Source organism: Pelophylax lessonae, assembly GCF_965119305.1.
Source record: "Pelophylax lessonae genome assembly, chromosome: 8".
In the NCBI taxonomy this organism is placed as follows: domain Eukaryota; kingdom Metazoa; phylum Chordata; class Amphibia; order Anura; family Ranidae; genus Pelophylax; species Pelophylax lessonae.
In genome coordinates, this window is record NC_138775.1 from 53,825,295 (window position 1) to 53,847,969 (window position 22,675).

Sequence of the window (22,675 nt, forward strand, 5' to 3'; positions counted from 1 at the left end):
CCACTAAATTTTCACATGTTTCCTGTTCTGTCTCCTAGGCAGGAAGTGAAGGTAAATGTCCATGATGAAACATAGACAGCAACCCTTTATTCTCCATAAAAAACTGACATTGCCCTTAACTATTAAATACTCAATCCAATATTAAAAAAAAAAGATTTTACTTTAGATACCCTTGGGCTCGCATGGTCAATATGATCATCTAACAATGTTTTCTCTGCTAGTTATTGCCCTAAACATTAGGGCTGCAGCTGTATGAGTGATGCTGACTAGGACAAAGGTAGTAAGGAAAGCCATGTGCAAACAGGGAGTACAATGTTTCTACTACTAATTCAGGGATGTCTGCTGCACCCTAGACACTAGATCACCCAAGACCGGCCAAAAATAACTGGATCAGGGGTTTTCTTCCAATGTCTATTGATACTGTTGACGCTTTTTAGTTTACACTTTAATGGGAGTATGACAAAGCTGTGTGTCAATGTGGGGCTCTCACCTGGGTGTCAGTAGGTCGAGTGGCTGCATTGCATTCGCTGTCATCCACCACAGCCCCATAGGCACCCACAACGCATTTCACAGCTCTCATCTGATAACCTGCGCCACACGCCGCTGTACACTATAAAAGTGAATACTGTTAGGATGACGACTGCACATTACATCTAAATTGTAACAGAAATAAATCCATCTATGTACACAATCTTAAAGCACAATTATAGACAAAATAACAAAAAAATAATAAATAAGGAATAGCCCATGAAATAACAAATCCAGTTTATAATCTCTGGAATCCAATACTTTTTTTTTCTGCCACTAGATGTCCTCAGTCTAATGTCCAGCATCATTCAGCCCACTTCCTCTGAGCCCAGGTTGTCCAGTGACTGGACAGTGAAAGGAGAAGCAGCACAGTGATGAGCTCATCTCTGTCACTCAGCTTTCACATTCAGTGAGCATGCACATGATTGGAGCTGACTGTCTCCTTGTAGTGCTTCTTCATTCTTCCTCTAGCCCGACCGTTCAGCAACTACAAGAGGCTGATATCAAATCACATCCAGGTACTTACACTCTATGCATTTTAAAAATACAAAATACATTTACTTTTGCAATATTAATTGATTTTTATATCTGTCTTGAGTTCAGCTTAAAATGCATCTGAAAAATCTAAAAAATTAATTACATTTTTAAAACCCTAAAAAACATACAACAGCTCTAAATAATCTAAACTGTCCTATATCCGCTCTAAGACCAAGAACTGAGAGATCACAGGACCACTGATCACTCAGTTTACGGTCAGGTCTAAGCAGAGAGGCATGACTATTAGTCACCACTCACTGCTCTGCCCCTCCAGTGCTCACTAGGGAGGGGACAGGAATGGCTGGCACTGGTTCTCAGTCATGCCCTAAAAGGTGGAGCCAGCTGTCAATCAGGTAGAGGGACAGATCCCATTAATATTGTCAGGATGCTTCCTGAGCCTGCAGTGGTTCTGCCCCATAGGCTGCTAGCAGGCAAAAGCCTCTGGGTCACAGGAGGACGAAAGTTAAGTGCACTCCTGTGACCAACAAGAGAGGTATGGCCAAAAAAGTCTTGGCCATACTTCTTTTTTTAAATGTATTTTATAAATGCGAGCAAGTGGAAATAGCACAAGGAACCATTAATTTGTGCTTCAGTTCCAATGTGCTTACAAGCAGGAGAGAGCAGAGTGACAAAGGGAGGAGCTCATCAGTCTGCAGCTTCTTCATTAACTGTTCATTAACTTCCTCAACCAGGAAGAAGACCGGGTGAAGATTGAGGCCTCTGCAGCAGTGACAGCGCACCGCTGGAGAGCTTTATTTCATGGGAAGTCTTTCATAATGTGCTAGTATGCGATATGAAGCACAGAGAACTGTCTTGGGCAGAGCCGGCTAGCGTGTGAGCATGCATGAGTGCACTCATAGCAAGCAGCTTGCTATGGGAGCACTCAGCAGGGGGGAGGAGCCAGAAGCGCCGGCGGGGGTCATGAGAAGAGAAGGATCAAGGCTGCTCTGTGCAAAACCATTGCACAGAGCTGGTAAGTATAACATGTTTGTTATTTAAAAAAAATACTTTTAGAATCACTTTAGCTGTAGGCTGTGCTGTGTGGCAGAGCTGCATAAATCTCAGAACTGGATGGACAGGATTATAAATCTTTTGGCAGGTAAGACACCTCCCCTCCCCTATATGTACTTCAATTGCATCTTTAGCTATTTGCCTGGAGTTCTGCTTTATGTAAACTGCAGACAGGATCTGGAGGGGGTGTACCGTGCTATCTGCCAACACATTCCTCTTTTTTTCTATAGCATAGTTTGTCCCTGAACTGCTTTAGAATAGGGCCAGTTAGTGAAGCAATGCACCATTAAACATTTCTAACAGGGCCAAGGCAGCAAGGCTAATGGCATCTCACAGGAGAATCTTACACTCAAGTGGTTTTGAAAAAGAGCAAGAGCAAGATTGCAGAAAAAAGAGTTAAATTGCAGTGTTCCTTTAAGTATTTGAATCATGCCATTTGAAATGTAGGTCAGCTTGCTAACCTACTGGTTGGGATTAAACATGCTTCATTTGCTGACTCTCCAAGTAAAAGTTAAGAATTTCCAATGGTATGAGGATTTCAGAAGTAAATTTGATTTTTCTTCTTAAATCATTAATCCTTACACAAGGAATTACTGCCGAGACACCAACCAGATCTTAAATCCGCTGAAGTAACAAGGCCAGAAAGCAAACAATTATTCAAACTAGAATGTCTCACCTTTTTTAGCCATAAGGCGGTACGCTACTGTGTAGCTGCTCAGTTACTAATGCGTTTCACTACAGATATATGCTATTCAATATCTGACCTATGTAATTCAGCTTTATAATTAGATGATTAGTACTTAAAATGTATGTCAAGCCCAATTGTGTTTTCTTTGTACAGCGTACAGAAGGGTTGGAACCCCTGGATGGTTTTTACTGTTATCCAAGGCAGTATCCTTACTTGGAGGTCCAGCAGTCTGGTCCAGAGGCTACTGAATGTGCACACAGCTCTCATCTTAACACTATGAATATGCCAGGAGGAAAAAACAACGAGGAAGCCCCCCTTGGGGTGGGGCTATGTAGGCTACCACACATCCAATTCATATAAAAATATAATTTTTATTTAATACATTAAAAAAGGATCAATGCTTGAACATAGTAATAAATAACTTACAAATATGTACAGTATTAACAGACATAGAGACAAATACATATATTTAAGCTAAGTTGTTTGGATAAAAACAAAACTACGGCTTGTATACGGTGTCAATCCCGACTGTGAGGCTCCGTTCACATGTAGGCGTTTTGGTTCGTTTTTGGGGAGTTTTTCTGCTCTAGGATCAGCTCTCAAAACGCCCAACAAGACAAATCCTATTCATTTCAATGGCCCCTGTTCACATTTGATGCTGTGAGCAAAACGCCCAACGCTCAAAAAAGTACATGAGCTTCTTTTTGGGCAGATTACAGGCGTTTTCCATTGGTCTCTATTCAATCTAAAAACCCTTGCACAAAAAACGCCTGTAAATCGCGGTAAAATCGCGGCAAAATCGCGGTAAAAACCCGCGCGAAAACGTACGCTCAGGTGTGAATGTAGCCTAAATGTGACATGTGGAAATCCTCCAAACCCAACGCGTTTCAGGTAGGTACAAACATATTCGCCAGCACACCATGGATCTTGCAAAAGCAGTCCAAAGGTTTTATTGCAGAAAACATCACATCAGAAACAGTGCAACGTTTCAGAGCCACGCAGGACCCCTTCGCCAGGTCCTGAATGATACCTGCGTTTCAGGTAGGATCACCTTTCTTTAGGGGTATATAGATGGAGTATTGTGATTTACAAGTAGATGTTCAAGGTGGCAAGATGGCCGTGTACAGCAGAGTGCCGTGAAGGGCAAAAGAAAGAGAAACTGTGCAAACGAGTAATATGGATGACACTGCCAACGGGATGGTGCTGCCTTCTGCAGTGTCATCCATATTACTCGTATGCGCAGATTCTCTTTCTTTTGCCCTTCACGGCACTCGACTGTACACGGCCTTCTTGCCGTCTTGAACATCTACCTGGAAATCACAATACTCCATCGATATACCCCTGAAGAAAGGTGATCCTACCTGAAACGTGTCAGGTTTGGAGGGTTTCCAGATGTCACATTCACAGTCGTGATTTTACCCGAACAACTTAGGGTATATATATGTATTTATCTCTATGTCTGTTGCAACTGTACATATTTGTACCTTATTTCTTACTATGATCAAGCATTGATCCTTTTTTTAATGTATTAAATAAAAATGATATTTGTATATTAATTGGATGTGTGGTAGCCTACATAGTCCCACCCCAACCGGGGCTTCCTTGTTGTTTGCACCAATATACGGACGATGGCAACCCACATCCTGGGTTCCGATTACTCTATATGCCAGGAGGAAAGAGCACAAATATGACCTCATCACCACACTAGTGCTGGTACTGGCATACCATCCAATCACAGCCTAGGCCTGGTCATTGACCAGGGATACTGCTCTGCTGCAGTGTAACCCACAGGGCGACCCAGGACCTTGCTATGCTGCCTGGAAAAGGTGTCTGATCCACTTATCCTTGTAATTCTCAACCTTTACACAGTAAACAATGAACTTCCAGTTATTGATCCATACTTGAATCCACTAAATTACCCAGATGCTTAAGCCCCGAAGAAGGGGATGGTCTTTGAGTCCCTAATATGTGCTGGCTGTTGTATGTTGTTTTTTTGGTGAACCATTATTGATATAAAAATCTCTTGGAGTCTTAAAACTTTCATTTGGTGCTTATGGCATGAGCCATAAGACTGGCTGAACAGTATTACAAATCATTTGGGAGACAAAAGAGTTGATTGTAACATCTATGCTGAAGATGAGTTTATAGCCACAGAAAACGTACATAACATATCCAAGAATTTACAAGAAATAACATAAGATGTACAGTGAAGAAAACAGCGTACCTGTCCCCATGGTCCAACTTGCCACGATGCACATTCTTGTTGCTGGCAACTTTGGACTGAAATTGGCTTTGTCTCTGGATTGCATTCTCTATCATTTACTCGATTCTCACCAAACTGACACCACGTCTGCCGGTGTTTATGTCCCTTCCCACAAGTCACAAGACACTGCAATTAGAAAGACCTGATATGTCATTCAAACACATATTTATATATTTTATTAACTTACTCAGTTATATTTCCAGCAACCTTTTCAGCACTTTACAGACTTTTACTTTCCAGTAGAGATCAGCATAGGGTGGGTAAAAATGCAGCCATAGACCCAAACCTTCAAAAGGTTCAGTTCACGCCAATGCGTTTTTTAAATGCTTTTTGCAGAAACACAGAACATTATTTTTACCATGGGTTCCTATGGAACACATTCACATCAATGCATTTTTGTGCCTCTTTGTTTTTGGAAAGGGTCAGGGACATTTTTAAATGCAAAATGGTGCTTTTTTTTGTTCAATTAACTTCACTGGAGAAGCTGCAGAAAAGCGTGTAGTGCATTTTTACCAAGTTTTTACTGCATTTGCGATGCGATTTGCATTTTTGATGGCCAAACACCAAATTTGCCCAAAAAAAAAAAAAAGCATATAAAACGCAAAACACAAATCACGGCAAAATTGTTGTAAAAAATGCAAAAAGCACTGCAGAAACGCTCAAAAGCAAACTGCATAGGTGTGAATGGAGCCTTAGAGACAGTGGTCTCCCAACTGTGGCCCTTTGCATGCCTTCATCTGGCCCTTGGAGAACTATTCCTCCCACAGATACAAGGCAATATTCCTCCCACTGACACCAACGACAGGGTATTTTTTCTCCCACTGACACCAACAATGGGACACTATTTCTCCTACTGACACCATCTCCTGATACCAACAATGGGGCACTAGCCCTCCCACCAATATAAACAATGGGGCACCATTCCTGCCACCACTATCAATGATGAAGCACTATTCCTCCCACTGATACCAATTATGAGACATTGTTTACTCCCATTGATGTTGGGACACTTTTCACTCACACTGGCCACAGTCCGGCCCCATCAAAGTCTGAAGAAACGTAAACTGACACTTGGTTTAGAATGTTGCCCATTCAGAGTGAAGTGTGCCTCCTGATAACCAACCTACCCACCATTTTCACCATCCAATGCTCTTTGCCTCTTACCCACTCCTTTGGAACACTTTCTCTGTTACGGTAAAGGGGTAGGGTATCTGGGTATGAAATTGCATACAGCCGGACCTATGTGACAATGCTTGGATTTGAGTGTTCAGTTCCCAGGCCCAAGCACTGTCATGTGTATAATGACAGTAATGTCATTCACTGGGATAAGCTGTGACAACATCCAACACAGGAGTTTACCCAGAGTGGACCCCTCCAGTGGGAAGGTGTTACGGAAGCGTGGATGGGTGAACCCATGGATGGGTGAGAATACCTTCCTAGAGGGAAGTGGCGGGCTATCAACAAACACTACGTCCCCAAATAAGCTCACAATCAAATTTCCCTACCACATTTATACACATGGACACAACGTAACCAATCTGAAAGGAAGCCAATAAACCTACTGGAATGGTTTTAGACTATGAACAATGTGGCTAACTTGGAGGGAACCAACACAAAACATAAACACAACAAGCAGAAATGTCACTAAGTACTATTTGGTTATCAGTAGTAAAAAGTAATTGTTGTTCTTTAACAATGCAAATCCTTAAAGAGCGATCAACTGCATGGTCAATGCTGGATTATCTTGGAAGGCTGTATGCTCGGACAGAGGCAACAAAGTGACCTATCCAGTACTTGCTGGTATGGGGGAACATGTGATTTGATTTACTCTGGTGCTGGGCAATTGGCAACTCAAGCACCCAGGCCTTTTTCATGGGGTGCAAAGGGAGAGTCCTTGGCCCTGTGTAAGCTCCACATCATGGCTTCTCACTCATGCCATGGAGTGGCAATGCAAAAAAGGAAAGGTAAGTAGAAGTAACTCCAAGGGTTGGAATAAAAGGAACCTGTTGGTTTGACTAGCTTGCTTAATAATATAAATGTGATTCAGAGTTAAAGCAACTTTGTCCCTATTAAAAAAACAAAAATAACCTAATAACACCCACATTTCCAATCCATCATGCCACTGATCTTTGATCTCTTGAGTTAAGCTTGCTCAACATTCTTTAGCATCCAGTACTTCTGGGTGTGTTGGATGCTGTTTCACCTGCCAGCCCCTACATCACTAAAGTGGTGATGCAGGGGTCAGCAGAAGGAACCACAGCAAGCAGGAGGCAACCATAATCTGGAAGCGTGTTGGACACTGAATTTTTTTTCAGCAAGCTTAGCTTTCACAAAGGGTGAAAATTGGTGGCATACATGACACAACAGGTAAGTATTCAATACCATCCTTACCCATAGTACTTCTTTTCTTTAAATACCAACAGGGTTGCTTTAGCATGTACTGTATGTCCATCCTAATATTTCATTATGACTACCAAACTGGATGTGGAAGAAGCAGCTTTTGAAGCCATTCTGCATTTCACTACAATGTAACCAAGTATTCCACTTACATCAGACCAGTCACCTGTCTTCCATTGCGGACACTGGACATCGCTACAACGTTGCTCTGTTAACTTTTCCTGATGGTTGCATTTGGAGTCATCCAGGACTTCGCGGAAAGAATTTACGCACACAGCTCTCCTCCTCCTTGTACCTGTGCCACAAGTTTTAGAGCACTGTGTGGAAAGATGAACATTTTAGAAAGATAAATGCAGTCAATGCCAGCAAATATACTATTTATCAATGCAGTTGGTGGGGCCAAATGAGTACGTGTGGGCAAAAAAAAGAAAAACATTTGCAGTACACTTCTGTATTACATGGCCATTTCCCCATGTTTTGAATCTCTATAAACACTACAAATAAAAATGTATTCCTGCAATTTATCTTGCTTTTTATGACCTAAAAATATGTCTCTACAACATTTTTAATAAATGTAGCACCCTCCTACATAGGTGCTAGGAATAGGTACATTTAGTCCTGGCTCACTGTATCCAGTGGAGCTGCAGTTTGTTGTTAGGTAAATTTCATTTTGGCTCACTGTAATCAGTGTGGCTATGTTAATTATTCTGGCCTGTTCTGTTTCAGTGGCTGCTGAGTTGATTGTTTACCGCTGGCTGGTCTAGAAATGTTCTGGAATTTAGTGGGCAAGAAGAATCTAATCAGAGGCTGAATATTCATACAGCCCTGGCCAATCCCTGGGGAGAGGTGCCCAGATGGCAGCTGGGAGTCAGTATAAATACTCTGAGACTGAGGGCAACCAGGGCTTTTTCCCTAAGGAGGAGAATATAGCCTAGGGGGGGCTGCTAACCTCCTTGGCCATTCTGTCATGTTCCTGTGGCATGTTGATGCCCTCTTTGTGGCTACCTGGAGGCCTATGCTACTGAGAGTTGCTGAAGCTGACTGAGGAATTGTTGCCAGAGGATCAAGTCTGTTACCACGGGGTGAAAGTGTTGCAAGGATATTGAAAGCTAGTAAACAATATTTACAAGGATATTTGTGAGTACAGACTGGTGAGAGAGATCCTAGAGACTGTGTGCTGTTGCCATCCCTCTTGTGCTAGAGTCAGTAGGCTTAAAGGGGACATAGGGGTTGATTTACTAAATGCAAATACAGTGCACTTTGCAAAGAGAGCTTAGTAAATGAGCAGAAGCTCTGCTGACTTCCATCATCCAATCATGTGCAAGCAAAGAGGTTTTTTATTTTAATTTTTTTTGCAAGTGATTGGGTGCTCTTTGTAAAGTGAAGCTTTGCCTCATTTACTAAACTCTGGGGCAACTTCCTTTGCAGAGTGCAACTGCACTTTGCAAATTGCACAACCTATTTGCCTTCAGTAAATCAATCCCATTGTGTCTGGTGTCCTGAAGAACTCTATTTAATCCTTCGAGAAAGGACTTTGCTCGGACTTTCAAAAGGAGGAAGATAAATCTCCTCAAAGTGCTACTACAAAGCCAAGTCCATCCTTTACTTGTGCAAGAACTTGGCTCACGGCTCTGCAAGAGAAGGACCAGTGTCCTCAAATTGTTTGTAAGGGTTACTGGAGTATCCTACCAATAACCAATACCTTCCAATGGTTTTAAATGAAGCATGAAAAAAAGCATATTCCTAGACTGGGTAATGAGCCTGAAGAGTGACTGGAACTGTGTGCTTGGCTGCAAGGAAACTACTGAGAAAAGGATCCAGGCAAACTACTATAGCGGCTCTTACAGGAGTAGCGCTACATTTAGACTTTCATGTATATGGGGTTTCTTTCAATTATCTTTATATATTATATTTAGGTGCATTTTGGCCCTTTTGGTACTGCTCCTGTGGACTGCATGGGCTTCGTCCGTGGTGGTCCTATTTGTCTGAGCACCTGAACAAACCTTTCCAATATTGGCTTTTAATTTTATATGCAATGTGTCCTTTGGTTGAACAGTATTTATGGGTCAGTATATGTTCATTCTTTGTGTATCCAGATTATAAATTGTTAATTATACCATGTACTAATGAGATATATATATGTATTTTTATAGATACCATTGTACCCATAACCCTTCACCCCTGATGAAGAGAAAACTGTTTGAGTTCTCGAAACACGTTGGGTGCTTCTTCACTGTTATGTACAGGAATTGGGTTATTTATGTCCAACCGCTGTAAAAGTTCTATATTCCGCATGATTTTAATCTTTGTCATATTTATATGTAATAAACGTTTGTATTTTTTCAGATTCATTATTTATATTGCATCTACCTTTGCCCTTGAAAGTCCCACCTCCTAGGGGGTTGCTTTATTTGTTCTGCTATATCAGTCGGGATACGGGCCTCTTATCCAGGTGTTTATGGTAGCACTCCTGTCTACATTTAGATTTTAAGACAATAATATTTTGTATGTGTGCTTTTTTAAGTTTTTTGTTTACCAAAATGAACAAAAGAAAAACCTTTTTGTACAAACAGTATTAAAAAAATGTTAAGGAAACTACATATAGAGCATGGAAATGAATTAAGATGATTGTGTTAGGGATAACAAGGGGCTATCCAAGAGTTAAAATTGATACATTGTAGCTTAAAAAAAAAAAAAATGTCTAAATAATTTATTCAATAAGCTTAGCTTTTCCAAAGAACTTGGAAGAAACAACAGAAAACAACTTTTGATCCATCATTAGTAGACACAGGCAATAACTAAGCCGTTTTGTGTTGGCTTTCTAGTTTGTTCTTTCGACTTATGTTCTTTCGAGTATTATTATGCAAACTGTACAAAAAATTGTATGTAATAAAACTTGTCTTTGTCACAAAATGATGGCTTGTTGTTAAAAAATAACAATAGTATCAATTATGAATGTATTACAGGATGCCAGTTGATGTTCAGCCAACCAATACTAACTTCTGACCAGGCTGAGTAGCTCCATCCTCCGGTGTTACAATCCACATAACATTTCTCCTTGGTGTTGGGCTTCTGTAGACTGCCACAAAATCGGTCATCTACCTTATCCATCTTCCCCTCAGACTTGATATATTTGGTACAGTAGAAATCAAGTGTGCGGTAGCCGGGGCCACATTGGGCACTGCATTCACTCTTTTTGGCCACTTGCCACCTGCAAACAACCACTGTTAGACTTTGCGAGGATTCATGGGCAAAAAAATTGTACCAAAATGACAGATCAAGGGCTAGAGTTACCATTAGGAAGAGATAATTTGAGTTTAAGGACAATGTAGACTAAAAATCTATGTTTTTTTTTTCTTAACGAGAAGTTATTTCCTTTTGGACTATCTATCTCTGTTTTAAATATCCTATGATAACTTGCATGATTAACTTGCACATACACACATTGTACATTTTAGCTTAGGCTATTTGGCTCTGTAAAAAAAGGAGCTAAGTAAAGCCTTGAAAACACGTGAAAAGCAGCTGAGAGCACCACCTGCTGGATACATTTCAAAATACAAAAACATATTCATATGCATTTTTTCATATCTCTTTTTAAAAAAGAAAACGTATTTTATATGTTATTTTGTTGTTTTTAAGGGTTATAAATAAAATCTATACATTCCCTTTAACATATTTATTTTTCTTCCTTTACAATGAATTTGAATAATAAAATATTTCCTTGTTTCATGACTAGAACGGCTACTAAATATTCAGTGTTAAAAGGGGTGTGGTTAAGCAAAAGGGTGGGGCTTAGAGTGCCAAAGTGTGTGTGTGTGCCAACAATCTTCAGCAATGTTAATCCAGCCCTAAATATACCGCAGTTTATTATACATTTACCTCAAATCACAGTCAGTGTTACAGGGCTCAGTTACCGGCTCAGGTTGAGAAATGAGATCACATCTTTGGTCCGAGACCACTAATTGGTCTAAGTCCCTGGTACAAATAGGAATCCTTTTCCTTTCTCCTGCAAGCATAAACATATCCTTGTAAGGCATAAAAAAGACAGCATTTCAGTTTCTTTTAAAATATATTTATCACTATCCATGGCTAAAACATTTTGTTTTATATTTACATACTACTGTATAGGGAATGATTATGCCACAGTTTTTTGGCGTTTTTTTTTTTTTTTTTTTTGGTGTTATGGGTGTTTCCCTTTACTTCCTACCTGAGAGACACAAAGCAAATTGTGGGGAAGTCTCCCCCAAAGTGAACAAAAGTCCCTTACTAGACAACTGGCTCTGGATCAGATGCCCCCATCACTTTCTGTGCTGGTGACAAATAGAGACAGTTCAAGTAGGGATACAGACAGTTATAAAAACCCAATATTTTATACTTTTCAAGTAGACCGGCAGCTACATTTTTAAAGGTTTCTTAATCAATTCTCTTCTGGGGCAATTGTTTACATTTTTTGCACAAGTGATTAAATCTGAATTTTTTGCTAGAAAACAATTATATATTTTATGTTTTTTTCTGAAAACAAAGGCCCTGCAGAATAAAATGGTAGCAGGTGCAATTTTTTATGTTGCACAATATTTGTGCAACCGTTTATCAAATGCATATTTACACAAAAAAATATACAAAAATTCATTTTAGTACACACAATACACAACACAATATAATGCCCATTTTTTTTTTGGGCAAAATATAAAAGATGGGGTTGCATTAAGTAAACAGATACTACTTGACAAACATGTCAAGTATTACAACTGTGCAGACCCATCAAATGGCAAAAAACTATGGTATGGTACATCAAAATGTCTATAAGCAACAATTTTAAAGTTTTTACAGGTTGTCGGCTTAGAGTTCACAATAAACTGTGTCTCAGAATTATTGCTGTTACTGTGATGTTCCTCATGATACCTCAAATGCGTGGTCCAATCGCTGTTTCATACACAAAAAAAAAACTTCAAAAAAAAAACTAAAAGCTAATTGATTTCTATGAAAAAGCTGCACCAGATTTCGCACTCTCCAGCTTTAGTAAATCAACTCCAACTTCAAGTCAAACATTAAGGAAACATTAATAAAGGCTAAAACCTAGAAGCATCACTCTGCTTATAAAAGTCCAGAATAAGATTTGTTTTTGCAAACGCTAAAGGACATCCATCACGTTTCAGAGGTTGCAAAGGTCCCCCTTCCTCAGGGCTGAATAGGATCAAAAGAATGAACTCTAGACTAGACAGCGGTATCAGAAGAACGGGTTATTAATAATAATCATGTTAGAGGCTTAATGTCTCATTCTAGTTTGGCTGCTTGACAAGATTTCTAACCCTTCCATCATCTATCCAAAAATAAAAAAACAAGTTTTCTTGCTATTTAATCATCCATCAGCCTAATGCAAGCAATAAAAGTTTGTGTGTGTATATATATATATATATATATATATATACAGTCAGGTCCATAAATATTGGGACATAGACACAATTCTAATCTTTTTGGCTCTATACACCACCACAATGGATTTGAAATAAAACAAACAAGATGGGCTTTAACTGCAGACTTTTCAGCTTTAATTTGAGGGTATTTACATCCAAATCAGGTGAAAGGTGTAGGAATTACAACAGTTCGTATATGTGCCTCCCACTTTTTATGGGACCAAAAGTAATGGGACAATTGGCTGCTCAGCTGTTCCATGGCCAGGTGCGTGTTATTCCCTCATTATCCCATTTACAAGGAGCAGATAAAAGGTCCAGAGTTCATTTCAAGTGTGCTATTTCCATTTGGAATCTGTTGCTGTCAACTCTCAATATGAGATCCAAAGAGCTGTCACTATCAGTGAAGCAAGCCATCATTAGGCTGAAAAAACAAAACAAACCCATCAGAGAGATAGCAAAAACATTAGGTGTGGCCAAATCAACTGTTTGGAACATCCTTAAAAAGAAAGAACACACCGGTGAGCTCAGCAACACCAAAAGACCCGGAAAACCACAGAAAACAACTGTGGTGGATGACCGAAAAATTCTTTCCCTGGTGAAGAGAACACCCTTCACAGCAGTTGGCCAGATCAAGAACACTCTCCAGGAGGTAGGTGTATGTGTGTCAAAGTCAACAATCAAGAGAAGACTTCACCAGAGTGAATTCAGAGGGTTCACCACAAGATGAAAACCATTGGTGAGCCTCAAAAACAGGAAGGCCAGGGCGAATGCCGACATCATGGGACTTACGGTTTCCCCGTCTCTGGCGCAGAAGGTAGCGGCTTACGCGGATGATCTTCTTTTTTTCCTTACAAACCCACTCATATCTCTTCCGAACCTGATACGTGAGTTTCGTACATATGAGACTTTATCGTCATATAAAATAAACCAACAGAAGTCGGAAGCACTCACGGTCGCGATGCCACCCGCTCTATCTGCCCTACTTAGGGCTGACTTCCCTTTTAAGTGGAGTGCCTCTCATATCACATACCTAGGTATCTCCCTCCTCGGCTATTTGAATGTAACTTCCCTCCCCTCCTCGCCCAGATCAGGAAGGACTTGGAGGGCTGGCGACGTGGTATGTTTTCGTGGTTTGAGCGCTGAAACATAATTAAGATGAACGTAATGCCCCGCTTTTTGTATGTTCTCCAAGCTCTTCCTATCGTGATCCCATCGGCTTTTCTCTGGAAAGTTAATAGAATATTTCCAGAATTCCTCTGGATAAGGGGACCCCCCGACCTGGCGTTGAAGATTCTGTGTATGCCCAAATTGAGCGGTGGCATGGCCTTGCCAGATGCGACGCTATACCTTGCGGCTTGCCACTTGTCCAGGATTCTGGATTGGTATAAACATAGCTCTTTGAAGCAGTGGGTCCGCATCGAGCGTCTGTCCGGGGAATTTCCCCCGGAGCCTCTCCTCTGGAACTTATACTCGCCGCCGAAATGACTTGCAGCTCACCCGATGATCGGGGCTACTCTGTCCATTGGTCAGAGACTATGCCAGGACGGCCGGCTGGCTCCGCAGCCATCCCCTCTGCTCCCAATCTCTGATAACCCAGATTTTACCCCAGGCGTGAAAGGTCCTGGCTTCCATGCCATGGAAAGTAGCGGCATTCACCAGCTTTAATTTGAGGGTATTTACATCCAAATCAGGTGAACGGTGTAGGAATTACAACAGTTTGTATATGTGCCTCCCACTTTTTAAGGGACGAAAAGTAATGGGACAGATTAACAATCATAAATCAAACTTTCCCTTTTTAATACTTGGTAGCAAATCCTTTGCAGTCAATTACAGCCAGAAGTCTGGAACGCATAGACATCACCAGACACTGGGTTTAATCCCTGGTGATGCTCTGCCAGGCCTCTATTGCAACAGTCTTCAGTTCCTGCTTGTTCTTGGGGCATTTTCCCTTCAATTTTGTCTTCAGCAAGTGAAATGCATACTCAATCAGATTAAGGTCAGGTGATTGACTTGGCCATTGCATAACATTTCACTTCTTTCCCTTAAAAAACTCTGGTTGCTTTCGCAGTATGCTTCGGGTCATTGTCCATCTGCACTGTGAAGCGCTGTCCAATGAGTTCTGAAGCATTTGACTGAATATGAGAAGATAATATTGCCCAAAACACTTCAGAATTCATCCTGCTGCTTTTGTCAGCAGTCACATCATCAATTCTATTAACTTTCCAGAGAAAAGCCGATGGGATCACGATAGGAAGAGCTTGGAGCACATACAAAAAGCAAGGCATTACGTTCATCTTAATTATGTTTCAGCGCCCAAACCACAAAAACATACAACGTTACCAGCCCTCCAAGTCCTTCCTGATCTGGGCAAGGAGGGGAGGGAAGTTACATTCAAATAGCCGAGGAGGGAGATACCTAGGTATGTGATATGAGAGGCACTCCACTTAAAAGGGAAGTCAGCCCTAAGTAGGGCAGATAGAGCGGGCGGCATCGCAACTGTGAGTGCTTCCGACTTCTGTTCGTTTATTTTGATAAAGTCTCATACGTACGAAACTCACATATTGGGTTCGGAAGAGATATGAGTGGGTTTGTAAGGAAAAACAGAAGATCATCCACGTAAGCCGCTACCTTTGGTGCCAGAGACGGGGAAACCATAAGTCCCGTGATGTCGGCATTTGCCCTGGCCTTCCTGTTTTTGAGGCTCACCAATGGTTTTCATCTTGTGGTGAACCCTCTGTATTCACTCTGGTGAAGTCTTCTCTTGATTGTTGACTTTGACACACATACACCTACCTCCTGGAGAGTGCTCTTGATCTGGCCAACTGTTGTGAAGGGTGTTCTCTTCACCAGGGAAAGAATTCTTCGGTCATCCACCACAGTTGTTTTCTGTGGTTTTCCGGGTCTTTTGGTGTTGCTGAGCTCACCGGTGCGTTCTTTCTTTTTAAGGATGTTCCAAACAGTTGATTTGGCCACACCTAATGTTTTTGCTATCTCTCTGATGGGTTTGTTTTGTTTTTTCAGCCTAATGATGGCTTGCTTCACTGATAGTGACAGCTCTTTGGATCTCATATTGAGAGTTGACAGCAACAAATGCCAAATGCAAATAGCACACTTGAAATGAACTCTGGACCTTTTATCTGCTCCTTGTAAATGGGATAATGATGGAATAACACGCACCTGGCCATAGAATAGCTGAGCAGCCAATTGTCCCATTACTTTTGGTCCCTTAAAAAGTGGGAGGCACATATACAAACTGTTGTAATTCCTACACCTTTCACCTGATTTGGATGTAAATACCCTCAAATTAAAGATGAAAGTCTGCAGTCAAAGCACATCTTGTCTGTTTCATTTCAAATCTATTGTGGTGGTGTATAGAGCCAAAAAGATTTGAATTGTGTTGATGTCCCAATATTTATGGACCTGACTGTATATATATATATATATATATATATATATATATAAATATATATATATATATATATAAATATATATATATATATATATATATATATATATATATATATATATATATACACAATTTCAAGGTGGGACACCTCTTCTGTGTAGATCTCTTTGCACAAAGATTACATCTATTGTGGCACTTCCCTCTTACCACAAAGTATATATCAAATAATGGAAGATGCAATCCAATTGTTGTTCCAAAAATATCCTTTACTTCTGATCTTCATGCATATAAGTAAACATACATTTATAAGCAACTGCACAGTTTCAGACATGCATATGTCCTTCATCAAGCTGCATGTCACATGTATGTTTACTTATATGCACGAAGAAGTTTGGAAGTAAAGCATATTTGGAACAATAATTCAATTGCATCTTCTATTATTTTATATATATATAGATATATATATCTATATATATATATATATATATATATATATATATATACATACACACACAATGCCATTTATATTTGCCCACAGGCATAACTTTAAAGTGACGTTCCTCTACACCAATCCATTTTCCTAAGGACTTAAAAGCCACCAGGGTCTAATGCAGAAAGGGTCTTATTTATCTTCAGTGTGAGTAATATGACATATTCTCAATGTTACTGTGCGGACCATTCATCAAACTGAAAGCGGTACTGAAGACTTATAACCAAACGCCAAAGAATAACAATGGTGTGCAGCAAGAGGAATTCGTCCCTTCCGACTGGACATTATGCTAAGCTGATGGACAGCAGTATTCTCAATGAGCAATGCATAATAAGAAGTACTCTGCATAAAGCTTTTTGATTCATGAAGAATAAGAACAGTACAACTTGAGTATAGATACACTAAAAATCAGACTCTTTATTTTAAAGGAAAACTATAGGGTATTTTGTGTATTTTGCATCCTGTATGTTTTCAGATACGTGTGATCTGCAGTTTTGAAGGCTGACTGCACAAAATATATTTTCTGTTACATCCAAACTTGAGCTAATGTGTACACAGCATGCATTTCCCGCTGAAAACAATAGGAAAGGTTTTACAAAACGCAGTGATTCCGCTATTTGCTTCCTATATCCCCCAAAGGTGAAACCTCCCTGTTAGTGTAACAAATTCTGCCTCGTAAGGAAGAAGAGTTTCACTCCTCCAGCTGCATTCTCTGCTACACAAAAATGCACAATCAAACATTTGAGGCTCACATGTCACGCCCAGGCCGGCAGTTAGGTCTGTATACTAAGCAGATAAGCGGAAGTTCCACTTTTGGGTGGAACTCCACTTTAATTAACAACTCTGATTCTGCTGGGACTGCTAACATTATATCCAAGATGGCACTGTCCACAGTCCAAGGTACCTTCATTCTGAGACAAAGCAGTGTCCCAGAATGAAACGCACACACAGCAGCCAGCCGCCCTATCAGCTATACTGCCTGTGTGATTCCCGAACTGGTTGCTATCCGCCTGCCATCTGGCGTCTAGCAACCAGTGACGTCAGGCACACACAGACAGAGGCCCCAGCATTCACAGCGTAGGAGGATTTAACTTCCTCCTTCTCGGCCCGAGAAATTAGCTCCACCCACCTCCTCCTTGCTGGTCCAGTCGAATGCTCTGCACTGCAGCTAAGTGGATCGTTGTGTAATGGATCCTCTTCTTCTGCTTAAAAGGTTTGAAATCAAACCCCAGAAGCCCGCGCCCGACTTCTCCTCCCTGCCCAGGTCCCGACTGAGGGATCTGAGAGTGAGAGAGAACATGATCGCTCGCATCACGGGGGGGGGGGGGGGGTGGACGTCATCACATGCCCACCTCGTCATCTTTATATTCAATGCAGGTTAATAGCTTGCTTTATGTTGGTGACCTAGAGTAGTTTAACCACTTCAGCCCCAGAAGGTTTTACCCCCTAATGACCAGGCCATTTTTTAGCGATTCAGCACTGCGTTACTTTAACTGACAATTGCGCAGTCGAGCAATGCTGTACACAAAAAAAAAAAAACAAATTATGCCCTTTTTTCCCCACAAATAGAGCTTTCTTTTGGTGGTATTTGATCACCTGTGTGGTTTTTATTTTTTGCGCTATAAACAAAAAAAGACAGACAATTTTGAAAAAAAAAAAAAAAACATATTTTTTACTTTCTGCTATAAAACATTCCAAATAAAAAACTTTTAAAAAATCGAATTTCTTTATTAGTTTAGGCCAATATGTATTCTGCTAAATATTTTTGGTAAAATAAATATCCCAAAAGTGTATATTAATTGGTTTGCACAAAAGTTATAGCATTTACAAACTATGGGATAGATTTATGGACTTTTTATTTTTTTTAATTGTTTTTACTAGTAATGGCGGCGATCAGCGATTTTTAGCGGGACTGCAACATTGCGGTGGACAAATCTGACACGAGTGACACTTTTTTGGTGATCAGTGCTAAAAAATTATACAAACTTTTTGTGGGTGTTTTTACATTTTAAAGTGGGGGGGTGCCAGATATAAGATCCGCCCCGGGTGCCAAATGCTCTAGGTACGCCCCTGCCGGTATCTGCTCCTTTGTGCAAGGAGGAACAAGATGAGCACCACCAAAGCCCTACAAAATGACCTTCAGCAGGCCACTGGTGTGAATGTCTCTGACCAAACAATCAGAAACAGACTTCATGAAGGTGGCCTGAGGGCCCGACATCCTCTAATGGGCCCTGTGCTCATTGCCCTACACCGTGGAGCCCAGTTTACTTTTGCCATTGAACACCAGAATTGGCAGGTCTGCCACTGGGGCCTTGTGCTTTTCACAGATAAGAGCAGGTTCACCTTGAGTACATGTGACAGACGTAAAAGGGTCTGAAGTAGCCGTGGAGAAAGTTTTGCTGCCTGTATCATCGTCCAGCATGACTGGTTTGGTGGTGGGTCAGTGATGGTCTGGAGGGGCATATCCATGGAGGGATGCACAGACCTCTACCAGCTAGACAATGGCACCTTGACTGCCAATAGGTATCAGGATGAAATCCTTGGACCCATTGTCAGACCCAACACTGGTGTAGTGGGTCCCGGGTTCCTCCTGGTGCACGACAAGGCCCAGCCTCATGTGGCGAGAGTATGCAGCCAGTCCCTGGAGAATGAAGGAATTGATACAATTGAATGACCCCCACGCTCGCCTGACCTAAATCCAATAGAACACCTCTGGGACATTATGTTTTGCTCCAACTGACGCCACCAGGTTTCGCCTCAGTCTTTTCAGAAGCTCAGTGATACCCTTGTCCTGATCTGGGAGGAAATACCCCAGGACACCATCAATTTTCTCATTAGGAGCATGCCCGGACGTTGTCAAGCATGCATACAAGCACATGGGGGCAATACAAACTACTAAGTACCATTTTGAGTTACTGCAATGAAATTTCATCAAAATTGACTAGCCTGCTGCATAATTTTTTCACTTTGATTTTCGGGGTGTCTTTGAATTCAGCCCTCTGTAGGTTGATAATTTTAAATTCCATCAAACGATGTGGTAGCCTTTTGTTCTTAACACATTACCCAGTCCATATCAATATAGATATCCAGCATGATATATTTCCCCATTGAGATCTGAAGTGTTTTCAAAGTGTTCCTTTAAATTTTTTGAGCAGTGCATAAAAGACCCAGCTGTAGGAGATTTGACCCTCCATTAAGTCCTTACCTTGGCAGACTTTACTGCATGCTTGCCAAGGTCCATGTGGGTTCCAGTAGAAAAGCTGAAGTTTATCTTCAATAGGGATATTGAAGGAATATCGGACATCAGGGTTATATAAATTGCCGACTGATAAAACCTAGAGAAAATAAAAGGAAGTTTAGACCACTGAGTCAATGAGCTGTCACTTTGCAGTAAAATAGTACTGTAATAAAGGATGGTAGAGAAGACAAGTGTTGACTTAATTATTCAATCAGAATAGAAATAGAAATAAATGCATTTACCACCCATTGATTCTATCAGTTTTAAGCCATATTTATAGCCACTTATTTCTAAAGGAAGGTTGACAACACTGCAAAATTGCTGTTGAAACCTCAGTAGTATTGCCACCCTTTCCCCACAGCGTGGGCACATCGGATATACAGTTGTTGTCAGCCTTTAAGAAGCACAGACAATGCTGGACTTTCCTGGAGGCCTGCTAGAGTACATGCCCCCAGCCATTGCTTTACTAGAAGAAGAACTGAGTCAGAGCTGTAATGGGACCACCAGAAAAACTGCATTATTATCTATAGAGGTACCAATGGCCACTTGCTACTACCGAAGCTGCACCAAGTGCTTGTTCCCACGTTTAAGAATTGTGAAGTCATTACTAAATATATATGTTTATAATAAATTAAAGTCTATATATAGCAATATCTTAAACCTATTTTTTTTTTTTTTTTTAGCAGACAGATTAAAATTGGCAACAAAAACACAAAGTGGAACTCCATCCTTACTTTCAGTCTTGCACAGTTGTATAGGCTCCTCTATGTTATTTAAACATTTTCAAATGTATTTTAAAATAAGACCTGTAGTCTGTAGAGATGCTTGTGACCACTGGATTCTTCTGCAGTACACTGTGCTCCAGACAGCCGCTCAGCTCACCCCTCGTTTCTTTTTCTCTCTGTAAGGGATGCTCAACCCCTCTGCCCAGCAGCTGAACTGCCCATGCAGAGCTCTCACTGCAAGCCCGGGGGGAAAGGGGACAGGAGCTGGTGGCTGTAATGCACAGGCCCTGGAATACTGTTGGGGAGACTCATTCAGTTCCCGGGATGGAGCTCACAACCAGCTAACAAGTGGGACTGTTGGCAACTATGCACAGCAGCCTCCTTCCGGCTCTCTCCTCCTCACTTCTGGCTCTTGGTTGACAGGAGTAGTGATGCCGCTGTCACTACTCCTGTCAGCGGCGACGCCCCTCTCTATACTACCATCCACCCATCAAAGGCATTTTGATAATTGCATAACTCCTCCCAAAAGCCAGCCCAATGCTTACATTGGGGATGAGGGCTCTTAAAAGGAGTACTCAGGTAGGGTGCTATGATGTTTTCAGGAAACTAGTTACAGCCCCCTGCTGAGCCCCTCCCACCAGCCATGATCTGCCTGCATTGCACAGAAAAGCACAGAGGTCCAGTGATGATGTCACTGGGTCTAACATAAGGTATGCAATAAAAACAGAGACATTTTACTTAAAAATATAATTTGCATTATAATGAAGGGGAAAAGGAGGTACCAGGGAAGGTACAATTTAACAAGTTTAAACTTCAGCTTTAAATATGCTTTTATTCCCAATGTTGAAGTTATGCTTAAACCTTTATCATCAAAAACAAGGTGTATAACAATGCCTATTATCCACCTTTTCTATATAACGAAAGGACAATTTTACCAACACAGTGCAGTAAATAACTTTTCCTATGCTATGATAATTGTTACCTTAAGGATAATTTCTTGGTCAATCCGATCAGTACAATTAATTCTTTCGATGGTGTGATCAGAGCCACTGTATTCAATTACTGCATTCCCCACTTTGATTTCCCTTTTGAACATACTGACCACAAAGTCTCCATTGAGAAAGAAATCTCCATCAGTGTTTGTCAAAGCTGAGAACAAAAACACAACGCTGTAAAAAAGAATGCTCAACACACATAAAACTCACCGACAACAGGGTGAGAGTTATCTATTTTACATTTTCAAAAAGTTGAATCCATCCAAGCTTTATCTAACAGGAACATAAAAACTTACTTGTTTTCTTGTATTTTATTAGTAAAAATGGCAGATAAATGAATAACTTGAAAAAGTAAGCAAAAGTTGAAGGGAACGGGGTTTATAGATCCATATGAATTGACATTACCTTGTGCAACCCGACTAAGCTTCTTGGTATGCACCTGTGACGTAAACAGGTGCATTTAAAAAAATTAGAATTTTGCATAAAAAAAAAAAAATAATTTTTAATACAGAAATGTTGGCTCTAGAAGTTTACAGACTGTAAAATTTCACTTTTCCACCAACTGTTTTGTATGAGTTTTCACGGCTGATATATAGGGATTGCTAGAGGCATTAAATAGCTTGAAACAGCTTCTATGCCCAGATTCTGATTCTGTCACCATCCCATCCGAATTAAGATACGCAGCTCAAGTTTTATTACTCACATAGGCAAATACTATGCTGTTTTTAAGGCCTCATGCACACTGGACCGTATCAAAATGCCAGTAGAAAGCTGTAGCTGTAGAGGGAGTTTTTCCAGTTTTTTTTTGCAGTAGAGTTTTTTAGCTGTAGCGTTTTCTCTTTAGCAAAACTATACTAAAAAACACTGATAATCGCAGCATAACCATGTTTTTTGGCAGTTTACAGCGTTTTTTAACCGGTACCACCCACGGCATATACACTGCGGCAGGCTGGCCCTCCTGCGCAAACCGATGTAGGGCTACG

At 40.8% G+C, this 22,675-nt stretch overlaps 1 protein-coding gene across 1 annotated transcript in view; it reads right to left on the reverse strand.

Annotated features, from left to right (window-relative positions):
- The window catches only part of ADAMTS9 (ADAM metallopeptidase with thrombospondin type 1 motif 9), a 344,253-nt gene that overhangs the window by 149,705 nt on the left and 171,873 nt on the right, over positions 1-22,675 (reverse strand). The window contains exons 17-23 of the mRNA XM_082265401.1: positions 21,680-21,846; positions 19,940-20,069; positions 11,304-11,430; positions 10,425-10,635; positions 7,577-7,741; positions 4,989-5,153; positions 491-610 (exon numbers count right to left, since the gene is read on the reverse strand). Of these exons, the coding sequence (XP_082121527.1) occupies positions 491-610; positions 4,989-5,153; positions 7,577-7,741; positions 10,425-10,635; positions 11,304-11,430; positions 19,940-20,069; positions 21,680-21,846 (1,085 nt within the window). The remainder of the gene's footprint in view (positions 1-490; positions 611-4,988; positions 5,154-7,576; positions 7,742-10,424; positions 10,636-11,303; positions 11,431-19,939; positions 20,070-21,679; positions 21,847-22,675) is intronic.